Source organism: Eulemur rufifrons, chromosome 9, assembly GCF_041146395.1.
Source record: "Eulemur rufifrons isolate Redbay chromosome 9, OSU_ERuf_1, whole genome shotgun sequence".
NCBI lineage: Eukaryota > Metazoa > Chordata > Mammalia > Primates > Lemuridae > Eulemur > Eulemur rufifrons.
This window is the reverse complement of record NC_090991.1, coordinates 7,153,995-7,166,690: the sequence shown is the minus strand read 5'-3', so window position 1 is coordinate 7,166,690 and position 12,696 is coordinate 7,153,995. Positions and strand designations below refer to the sequence as shown.

The 12,696-nt window shown below is 35.5% G+C and overlaps 1 protein-coding gene across 1 annotated transcript in view; it reads right to left on the bottom strand.

Annotated features, from left to right (window-relative positions):
* Positions 1 to 12,696, bottom strand: part of DNAH9 (dynein axonemal heavy chain 9) — a 306,203-nt gene that overhangs the window by 251,360 nt on the left and 42,147 nt on the right. Inside the window, exons 13-14 of the mRNA XM_069483261.1 lie at positions 11,885 to 12,140; positions 10,555 to 10,796 (exon numbers count right to left, since the gene is read on the bottom strand). Coding sequence (XP_069339362.1) covers positions 10,555 to 10,796; positions 11,885 to 12,140 — 498 coding nt within the window. The remainder of the gene's footprint in view (positions 1 to 10,554; positions 10,797 to 11,884; positions 12,141 to 12,696) is intronic.

Genomic DNA, 12,696 nt, shown 5'->3' with positions numbered 1-12,696 from the left:
TCCATATAATTTTTTTCTATTTTTAGTAGAGACGGGGTCTCGCTGTTGCTCAGGCTGGTCTCGAACTCCTGACCTTGAGCGATCCACCCGCCTCGGCCTCCCAGAGTGCTAGGATTACAGGCGTGAGCCACCGCGCCCGGCCAGGAATAGTCTTGAAGTTTAAGATATTTCCAGCTGTAAGTTGTCTGCCGGGCTGGCATTTTTGATCAGTTTCTTAGCCTTGGGCCCCATGTCAAGTTCTGCCTTGCACAAGCTCCAGGTGATGGCTTGCAGGCCTCGAGACAGCGCCGCCGCCTTGCAGACGCCTCTGATGGGTGGAATGCCCCCCTTGTTGTTAAGCAGTTTCTGGTCTGTGAACTAACATGCCCACAGATTCCTTCAAGGCAAAGCCATGCAAAACTCCTGAAACTTTCCATGTCTCTTAATTCTATATCCCAACAGTGGGTGACATTTAATATTAACTAAAAGCCTTCATCATACTGAGTGATTTAGAAAACACAGACACATAAACAAATGCGTCTCTCTCTCTCTCTTTCTCTCTCTCTCTTCCCCTCTCTCTCCATCTCTTCTACATGATACAGTTCCTGACCCGTTGGAGCCCAAGCATCACCATGGTAACAAGTTTGGACTTCAAGGAGAGGAAACCTAAATGCAATGACAAGCACAGACATCCCATTTACTCTTCATCATTTTCATTATTAAGACTTTTTACAGTGACTTTCCAATTACCTGATATCTTCAGGGAAAGCAGTAACTAACTTGCAGAAGTAACTTTTCTAGGTGACTCACATCTACTCCTTTAGAAAGTATTGCCATGTTATAAATCCCCTGGACTTAAACAATCTCATGATCCTGCCTTTAAGTGACACAACTCTAAAACTTTCAAGATAAAGAACCTACACCTTTCCTTCCTAAGTAGACTTAAGATGTTCTTATTAACTTAAAATCCATCATTATGAAAATCACAACACAGTGACAATATAGAGTTGCTCTCAGGTGTTGTTAAGATGTGTACACCTGTTTGCTTGTACATTAAACAACTGTTAGCTTTTGTGACTGCTTTGTATAATTGTTTTATCTCCCTATTGTCAAGCTATCAATATGACTGTCTCTACCTTTCATCTTTGTTTACTACCTCAAATCTTCTGCTGTCTAAGAAACAAATATGCTGGAATTTTCTGTGAAACAAGAAGAAATAGTTTAAGCTTCTGATGCTAATGAAGCAGAAGAATGAGACTGTACTTGTCCTCCTTCTGCAAACTGTAGAACTGGGTGTAGCACAAACAACTGTGTTGGGCAATTGGATAATGGGCAGTACAGAAATGTGATCCTTGAGGTAAGGGACTTAAGATGAACTTCACAACTACCTGGTTTTCAGCCCAAAGGTAACTTCCAAACCATGGCACAGGGTGGTGGAGCTCAGTTACAGCACCCCTCTGATGGACACAGAAGACAGAATTTGGAGTTGGGGCTGCTGAGACGACCAGGTCCTCTTGAGTCTTTGACTGAGTATTAAGCTGCACGTGTTTAGGGTGAGACTCTGCAAGACCTGATAGAGGATAGTCACAGGGGGCTCTAAGCCAAATGGAAATTATGTAGGTCACATGGTGCTGGGAGAAGTTAGAGTTCTGTCAGAAACAATGAAAAGATCTTTCAGGTAACCCAGGGATTCAGTGGAGACTCCAGAAATGCTATGCTTTAGGATGAGAGCTACTCAATTTTAGAGTAAGTCCTCTTTAGATCCTCCCTAAAAAAGCTTGAAAGTGAATCTCAACAAAGTCAATGTGATCCATTAGGAAGTTAACTTCCTGCAAAAACAAAACTCAAACTCTTTAAAGGAAATAATACTCATATATTCAAGTGGCATCCAACATGTCTAGCATATAATAAAAATTACTAGACATGCAAAGAAGGAGAAAAATGTGACATTTAGCCAGAAGGGAAAACAGTCACTAAGAACAGACTCAGAAAATAGTCTGGGTAGATCCCTGATGTAAAAGCTGTCATACCAACCCTGGAATGCCTACTTCTTAGACATTTTATGTCGAAGAAAAATAAACTTCTGCTTCATTTTCAAAAGAGAGAGAAAAAGACAGACTAAGAAAGTAACATAAATGCTAAAATTAGCAGACAAATATATCATAATTTGAAAAATCTCCCAAATTTGGTGAAAAACAGATTCAAGAAGTTTACAAACTCCAAGCAGGATGAATAAAATGAAAACCCACTTAAACATATTATCAACAAACTGAAAAAATATCAATGGTTAAAAAAATTCTATTAAAAACCATAGTAACTAAAACAGGATAGCACTGGCACAAGAACAGACACATAGATCAATGAAACAAAACTGAGAACCCAGATATAAAACCATCATCACATAGCCATCTAATTTTTGACAAAGCAGACAAAAACATACACTGGAAAAAAGAATCCTTAGTCAATAAATGGTACTGGGAAATTGGAGAGCCACATGTAGAAGACTGAAACAGGAACTGCACCTTTCAGCTCTCACAAAAATCAACTCACGGTGCATAACAGACTTAAACCTAAGGTATGAAACTATAAGAATTCTGGAAGAAAATGTTGGAAAAACTCTTATAGACATTGGCCTCGGCAAAGAATTTATGAAGAAGGCCCCAAAGGCAATCTCAGCAACAACAAAAATAAATAAATGGGATCTGATCAAATTAAAAAGCTTCTGCACAGCCAAGGAAACTATCATGAGAGCAAACAGACAACCTACAGAATGGGAGAAAAATATTTGCATGTTACACATCCGATAGGGCCAATAACTAGAATCTACATAGAACTGAGGAAAATCAGCAAGAAAAAATCAAATAACCCTATCACAAAGTGGACAAAGGACATGAACAGAAACTTTTCAAAACAAGGTAGACTAATGGCCCAGAAACATGAAAAAATGCTCAACATCTCTAATCATCAGGGAAATGCAAATCAAAATCATAATGAGATATCACTTAGCTCCAGTGAGAATGGCCTTTACCAAAAAGTCCCAAAACAATAAATGTTGGTGTGGTGTGGAGAGATAGGAACACTCATACATTTCTGGTGGGACTGAAAACTAGTACAACCTCTGTGGAAAGTAATATGGCGATATCTCAAAGAGCTAAAAGTAGAACTACCATTTGATTCAGCAATCCCATTACTGGGCATCTACCCAAAGGAAAAAAAGACATTCTATAAAAAAGACATCTGCACTAGAATGTTTATAGCAACACAATTCACAATTGCAAAGATGTGGAAACAATCCAAGTGCCCATCAATACATGAGTGGATTTATAAAATGTGGTATATGTATACCATGAAATTCTACTCAGCCACATAAAACACATAAAACAATGGTGATCTAGCACCTCTTGTATTATCCTTGATAGAGTTGGAACCTATTCTATTAAGTGAACTATCACAGGAATGGAAAAACAAGCACCACATGTACTCACCATCAAATTGATATTAACTGATCAACACTTATGTGCACATATAGTAGTAACATTCAGCAGGTGTCAGGAAGGTGGGAGGGGGGTGGAAGGGATGGCTATATTCACACCTAATGGGTGCAGTGCACCCCGTCTGGGGGATGGACATTCTTGAAGCTCTGACTTGGGTGGAGCAAAGGCAATATATACAACCTAAACATTTGTACTCCTGTAATATGCTGAAATAAATATAAATAAATAAATAAATAAAAATAAAAGCAGCCTGAGAGAAACAATGCATTACATATAGAGGAACAAAGATAAATTATGGCTGGCTTCTTATGAGAAACATTGAATGGTAGAAGATAAGGAAATAACTTATGAAACTAAAACTAAACTATCTACATAGAATTCTATATGTAATGAAACTATCCTTCAAAAACAAAAGTAAAATAAGGACATTTACAGATGAAAAAAAACTGAAAGAAAGTTTCACCAGCACATCTGAACTTCAAGAACTACTAAAGAAATTTCTTCAGGCTGAAGAGAAATTACCACAGATAATAACTCATATCAATAGAAAGGAATAACAAGCCTGAAAATGGCTTGTCATTGAGTATTTGGGTAAACATAAAACACTATAAATATTTTTTCTTAAAATTTTAAAGCAAAATTATAATACTGTATTGTGGAGTTTAATATATATTAATATATTTTATATACATCACATATATCACACAAAAATATTAAAAAGATGAAATGAGGGGTTAAGTTAAAAATTACTATTGTAAGGTTTCTATATTTCATAATAAAACTAAGTAGATCATGGTAAGTTCAAGATGTATACTGAAACCTAGAACAGCCACTAGAAATGTAATGCAAAAAGGTAAAGTTGAAATGTGAATTGATAAGATAGAATACTAGAAATATTCAATTAATCAACAAGAAGGTGATCTTGTATTTTCCTGGAAAGAGTTGGAATCCATTCTACTAAGTGAAGTATCCTAAGAATGGAAAAATAAGCACCACATGTACTCACCATCAAATTGATTTCACTAATCATCACCTAAGAGCACATTTAGGAATAACATTGATTGGGTGTCAGGCAGATGTGGGTGGGGGAGGGGATGGGTATATACACACATAATGAGTGTGATGGGCATCGTCCGTCTAGGGGTTGGACACTCTTGAAGCTCTGATTCAGGGGGTGGGGAGCAAGGGCAATATACGTAACCTAAACTTTTGTACCCCTACAATATGCTGAAATAAGAATTAAAAAAAAAAATCCCTATGAAATAAAAAAAAAAAACCCAAATAAAACAAGAAGGTGAGAATGGAAGAGCAGAGGAACAAAAAATAAATGACGCAAATAGAAAACGAATAGCAAAATGGTAGAGCTAAATCCAACCACACCAATACTTACATTAAATGTAAATAGTCTATGCATGCCAGTAGGTAGAGTTGTTAGACTTAAAAATGTAAGTTTCTACTATATGCTAACTATAAAGAGGAGAAATTTAAATCCAAAGAAATAAATAGGTTGAATGTAAAATGGTGGGAAAAGATACATAATAAAAAAGTGAAATAATGAATCAGGAAGGAAAGACTATATTATTATCAGAAAAAGTAGACTTTAAGAGAAGGCAGTATTATTAGAAATAAAAAGGGAATTTCATAATTATGAAATGGTCAGTTCATCACGATGAAAAATCTGACAGAAATAAAGGATTAAATAGAAATATCCACAATTATAGGTGGAGATTTTAACATTCTACCTTCCATAATTGATAGGACAAATAGAAAAGTCAGAAAGTATACAAGATCATAACAATATTATCAACTGCTTTGAACGAATTCATATTTATGGAACTCTACACCCAACAACAGAAGAATAAACATTATTGTCAAGTGCCCAAGTAACATTCCATAAGATAGACCACATTCTGGGTCATGGAACAAGTCTCAGTGAATTCTGAAAAGTTGAAATCATACAGAGTATCTTCTCTGACCACAATAGAATTAAGTTAGGTATCAATTTTATTATACCTAACCTAGAGAAGCCTGAATATGTGGAAATTAATCAACACACTTCTAAACGACCATTAAGTAAAAGAGAGAACAGTTAAAACTGAATGATAATAAGAATGAGGTAGATCAAATTTGAGGAATGAAATTAAATCACTGCTAAAAGGGAAACTAATATCATCAAATGTCTATATAAGAAAGAAAGAAAGAAAGAAAGAAAGAAAGAAAGAAAGAAAGAAAGAAAGACAGACAGACAGGCAGGCGGGCTTAAAATCAATACCCTAAGTTTGTACCCTAAGAGGCTAAAAAATTAAAAGAAGATAAGCAATTAATCCCAAAATAACTTGAATAAAATAACAAAAACCAGAAATTAATAAACTAGAAAGCAAATGAATAGAGATAAATAGCCAAGTCAAAATTTGGTTCTTTGGAAAGATTCATAGAATTGAAAAAAAAGAAAAAAAAAACCCTAGGAAAACTGACAAAGAAAAAAAGAAAACCGCAAATTACCAATATTAAGAATGAAAAAGGATGGATCACTACAGATCCTATAGACACATAATGATAATAAAAAAATTACGAACAATTCTTTGCCAATAATTTTCTTAAGATAGATAAAACAAAAACATTTTTTTTGGGAAAAACAACTTGCAAAACCTGACAAATGTGATGTGTAAAAATCTAAATAATCTTTTATCTACCAAAAAATCATTATCAAACACTTTCCTATAAAGAAACCTCCATGTCCAGAAGTATTCCCTGGTAAATTCTATCAAACATATATGGTGGAGATAAGAACAACCTTCTGCAAACTTTTTCAAGAAATGGAAGAGGAAATACCTCCCAACTTATTTTATAAGGCTAGCATAAACTTGACACCAAAACTAGACAAGAACAACCAAAAGAAAAGTAGACATCAATGTCATTCATAAACACACGTGTAAAAATATTTTGAAAATTAGCAAATCAAATTCCATAATATATAAAAAGATTAATGCAACATGACCAAGTGGATTAATTTCAGAAATTCAAGCTTGATTTTAACACTAAAAAGAAAAAAATCAGTATGACCATTAGCAGAATAAGGTAGTAAAATTACATAAACACCTCAGGAGATGCAGAAAAATCATGTGATAAAATTCAATATTTTATCATGATAAAATATTTCAGCCAACTTGGAATAGAAGGGAACTTCCTGAGTCTGATAAAGAACACCCACAAGATCCCTACAGCTAATATTTTACTCAAAGGTGAATTACTGAATGTTTCTCCAGATGATTGGAAATGTGGCAAGCATGTCCACCCTCAGCACTTCACCACTGTACTAGAGGGCCTAGCCAGAGCAATAAGGCAAGAAAAAGTAATAAAAGACATAAAGACAGGAAATAAAGAAATAAAATTGTCTCTGTTTGCATATGAAATAATTATTTATATAAATAATCATAAAAAAATCCACAAAACACCTACTACATCTAATAAATTTAGAAAGGTCACAGAATGCAATATCAATATACAAAAACCAATTATACTTTTATACAATAACTGATAGCAATTAGAAAATAAAATTAATAAAACAATTCAATTTATAGTAGTACTCAAAAACATAAAACACTTAGTGATATATTTAATGGAAAATGTGCAAGCCTTCTACACAAAACCTACCACAAAGCACTTCAGAGAAAAATTAGAGACTTAACTGAGGAGATATGCCATGTTCATGGATTGCTATATTCGATATTGTTAAGATCTTTATCCTCCCCAAATTAATCTACAGATTTAAGGCAATCTCAATCAAAATCACACCTAATTTTTATTCTATAAATTGGCAAGATGAATCTAAAATTTATGTGGCTATGCAAAGAACCTAGAATAGCCAAAATGATCTTGAAAAAGAGAATCTAAGTTAAAGGACTTACAGTACCTAATTTCAAGACATACTAATAATCAAATCTTTATTGATCGATAATTCAGAAAGAATGGCATTGATATTTTATACAGTATACATTTTATATTGGTATTATATATAGTTAGTTGATTTTCAACAAAAGTACCAAAAAATTCAACAGGGGAAATTATTTTCAAAAAAAGGTATAGGAAAAATTGGAGGTTAATATGGAAAACAATGAACTCAACTCCTATATCACCTCATAGATGAAATTAATTCAAGACAGATTATAGTCCTAAATATAAAAGCTAAAACTATAAAACTCCTATTAAAAATATAGAAGAATATCTTTGCAAACTTGGGTAGGTATAATAGTTTCCTTACATAGGACTCAAAAGGACTAACCGTAAGAGGAAAAAAGGTAAATCACACTACATCAAAATTTAAAACTATTTCTCATCAAAATATACTAGTAAGAAAATAGGCAAGCCATAGATTTGGAGACAATATTCACAATACACATATATGACAAAAGATACGTATCCAGAAACCATAAAGGACTTCTAGAACTTACAAACAATCCAACTTAAAATGAGCTTAAAAGACTTAAATAGACACTTTATAAAAGAATACATATAACTGGCCAATCAGCCCATGAAAAAGTATTCAACAGTATAAATCTTCAGAGAAATACAAATTACAATTTCAACGAGATGCCACCACACACTAAAATGGCAAAAATTAAAAAGGCCCACAACTCCAAAATTCGGTGAAGAAGTAGAGTAAGTGGATTTTATTACGTTGCCAGTGGCAGTGTAAAATTACACCAGCACTTTGGGAAACTGTAGGGCAAATTACTTAGAATGTTAAACATATATGTACCTATGACTCTGAAATTTTTAAGAGAAATGAAAACACATGTGCATGGAATAATTTATATAGGACTGTACATAACAGCTTTATTTATGGTAGCCCAAATCTAGAATAACTCAAAGACCATCATTAGGGGAACGGATGAACAAATTCTGTTATATTTGTACAATGGAATTCTAGCAATAAAAAGAAAGACTCCTAATAAATGCAATAATATGGATGAATTGCAATAACATTACACTAAGTGTAAAAAGGCAGAAACAAAAAGAGTACATGCTATATAATTCCATTCATATGAAAAGACATCTACTTTATAATGACAAAAAGCTGATCAGTGATTAACTAGGGCTGGTGGGACGATGGGAAGTGGATTGACTGGGAAGAGAGACAAATGGGACTTTCTAGGGTGGAGGCGAGGTCCTGTCCTCTGGCAGTTATCCGAGTGTGTACACTTGTAAAAACTTACTGAATTCTGTGTATACTCAATGGCTGTACATTGCACTGTATAGATATTATAGTATGACTTTAATAAATGTATAATCTGCTATACTTAAATACTCAATAATGGGATGAGTTAGTCAAACTATGGTTTATCCATACAATTAAACACCATGCATGATCCTATAGAAGGCTAATTAGTGACACGAGCAGTTATTGGGTATACACTGTTTTAAAAAATCAGGTTATAGAACTATAGTGTACAATGATTACATTTTTGTGTAGATAGACAGAAAATGCTCAAAAGAAAAAGTCAATTACTTTATTCAATGCTTTTATTGAGCATCTACTATGTACCAGTGAGCAGAAAAAGACAAAAAAAAAAATCCCTTCTGTTCATGGAGCTTCTGTTCACTGATTTTTATTTAAAAACATTTAAATCATCAAAATGTAAATATTATTTAAGGCCTAATAACTAAGTTTTGTGTTTGGCCCAAGGGGTTCTCTTGACTAACCTGGAGGTTACATAGTATATTGGATGAATGCAGAGTTAGAGTTAGACAGTTCTGCCTCATCTTAGCCTGTCAGCTTTAGTCAATTTATCCTCTCTGTGCCTTGTAAAGTGTCTGAACTTCTAAAAAAACTTTTGCGACAAGTATTTTGGCTCAAGATCATTTTTTGTTATTTCCTGGTTGATCTCTAAACTAAAATATTACAATATGTGTTTTTTTTTCCCTAGGTCACTGTGCTTGTCTCGCTGATTAGGCAATTTAATTCTTTAAATGTGCTCTCATTCTGACTTTCAGAACAAGGATTTGAGCATTTGTCATCACACAGAGAGATACATACATACATATGTGAGTTTTTAAACTTTTAAAATCTTAAGTAGTTCCTTGTCTTTGTCTGATGGCTTTCATCCTCGTCAAAGCATGTCTCTTACATTTTCTTGGTGTTCAGTGTAGGGCCTTGGACAGTTTTGAAAACACAGCTGATGGATGGATGGATACGTGGTTGGACAAAAGAAAAACAGATGAAAAGTGGATGTCTGGGTTCTACACTAGCTACTGAATTACTGGATATGGGGCCAGAAGGGGTTAAAAATAAATCAAATTGGGGACTCTATCTCTTAAAGCCAAAATTTCAGCAATTATCTTCTTTTCTTATATCTGGTTATCACTAGTGCTTAAGGCTCAACATTTTCATCATGCTTCAAACCACAGGCAATCCATAGACAACAACCATGATTCATTTCTGACTTCTGACACACGTCAACCTGTGAGACACTGCCCTATGGCTACTTCAGTAGGGTCGGAACTGGTGGCCATTTATAACCCTTTTCCACTGTTCACAAGGAAGATTGAGCTTCAATGAAGAGACATGAAGTTGCCCTGACCACAATGAAGAGTAGAGCCTTACTGCATGAAAGTGTAGCACTCTGCATTTTCCTTCTTATTAAATGCAGTTAGGGACCCCACGGTAATCTTTTATCTCTTTAGGCTCTACAGGGCTAGGTTATAAGGATGATGCACACACACTAGGTTGTGCGGGAAAGTTAGGCATGGAGGTGGTTAGTGCAGTGGATAATTTAGGATTTTGCCTGTGGCATCTCCTACCCCCGTGGGGTTAGATGTGAGACTTCAGTCATGTGACAATTAAGTGGTGTCACCATTAAGACAGTATTAATTTTGACACATTGATACCAGAACGCGACTCTTCACTCCCCCTATCTATTAGCTTTATTCTGTTGCTATCAGTATAAACTTCTATCCTTGACTACAGAAGACACAGCATCTATTGATTGGTCTAATTTCCAAATCACTTTTTGCAGCCAAACACACTTCTTAATGCTTTCCCTATACTCATGGTACGTGTGTCTAAGAAGTTGGTTATTACCTGAACAAGGGCGTGAATCTTAAGGCCAGATTCTTTGATGAGATTGTAATATTTTTCTATTCGATCATGCTGATCATCCAGAGAAAGAAGGCATTCCTTTTTTCCATCTTTTCTCTTAAATATTGGAGCCACCCATGTTTTCATGATGCTTTGAATCTCTTCCACATTGTCTTTAGTTTTCTGAATTCTTTGTTCAAGATCATGAATACTACTGGTGATTTGAATGACATAATCCCAAATGCCTGCCCCCCAAAAAGAAACATAATTAATTGAAATAGCCTACAGTGGCACAGCTAAAAGTCTAGTTGCTGTGAAAGATAAGTTTCAGATAGTTTCAGAAGAAAGATAAGTTTCAGAAAGATAAGTTTCAGAACATATTCCTTCCTAGTTGTATTAAAAAGCCAACCTTTACCCTGATCCTGAGTATGGAGGAAGAGAAACAAGGAGGAAATGTTTACTTATCAAGCACACAAAAGTTGGTACAGTTGCTGAGAAATACAATTTTACATCCATATACCATCAAAACTTAATGACTTTATTTGGGTTAATCCATTTTTTTTTAGCACTTTCACTGTGTTAAATGTTCAAAATGTCATTCCCTCTTGTATATGAAATAAAGTTCTAACTTGTTTAATATGTCATTCCAAGGCTTTCATGAATTGACTGTGACCTTCTTTTCAAACTTTAAGTCTTCTGAGGACCCTAATTCAAATTAATTTCCCTCCCTTGTGATTCATCATGCTTTATTTTTAACTCAATGATGGCTTTTTATCATAGCCAGTCTTGTATGGCTGTATAATACATATGTCTCTTGTTGCAATTAAAAGTGAGCTTTCTGAGTGTAGGTACCATTTTCCATACACTCCACATCTCGTATTCTCCCTACAGTCCCACAGTGTCCCTGCACCTCTTAATCAATGAAAATTTATTGAATTGAATTGAGGGATACCAAAGAAATAAATGCATAGTTCCCTCCTTTAAGATGTTTACAATCTAGTTAAGAAAATTAAATAGCAACAATAATATAGTAAGAGCTCTAATTCATGGAGTGCCTTATATGCTGGAGACTGTGGGAGCCCTTATGCAACCTATGAGCCTCCTATAGTGCATGACAGCAAAGTTTTCTAAATCTACCAGTCATATCCAAAGAGAAGAAAGACAATAAATATCAACGCTCCTTACCTTCTCTGCTTGGACATGTGTCAAATGAAAGCATAGACTTGTGTCTCAAATCCACATCAGATTACCAGGGAATAATCTGAGATTGTCTTAACTTTATTAGATCCTTAAATCCCAACATTTTTTCGGACTTCAGGTGGTGCCCTGTTACCTTCTGTTTTCCAGTTCAGAGTCTCCTCTGCTGCTTTCAGGCGGAGATCGATATTTTGCAGCTCTTCCTCCACTAATGGAAATTCCACCTCTAGCAGAGTTTTCATAACCTTGTTGTACCAATTTGCCATCAACTCCAAATTAGCCACAAGCTGCCGGTAGAATTCCCTGAAGGAGAACATGGTTGCTGCTGTCTCCGGGATGTGCTTCATCGCTCTGGGTTCAAGATAGCTCATTTCTTTCAGCACTGAAACCAGCTGGAGAAAGAGAAACACAAGTGGCTGCAGTTGAGGGATGGTGAATAAGCTGCAGCATTGGTCCAGGACTGCGGAATCCCAGGGGGCCCAAAGACCTTTTGCCTCCTCTTAACTTCGGCTCCTACCAGTTCCTTAAATCTAGTCTCAGGGAAGGAAAATCAAGTATTAGGCAGAAGAAAGATGACTCAGAAAGCAGCAAGGTTTGCCAGATCTGTAAATCACAAATGAAGGGCAAGAAGAGGAAAACCTGAGGAAGGAGACATCAGAGACAGCAGGGAAGGACTCTGCCTTCTGTGCCTTGGGGCATGTGGCTGCTGAACCGATAGGTGCAAGCTGACCACGCCAGGTGCCCTCCAGGTGTGGAGTCTCAGGAGGAGGATCATCCAGCCTGGGCCACCTATATTCATGAGGAGCCTCAAGTTCAGACTTCTGGTATTCTCTCCAACAAGACCATTCACACGGTCAGAGAGACACTGGCAGGATGAAGAGTAGATGCCCATGATAAACCTTTAATTGTTCCATGTAATCAATTGGAAAATCTTGCAATTTCTATAAC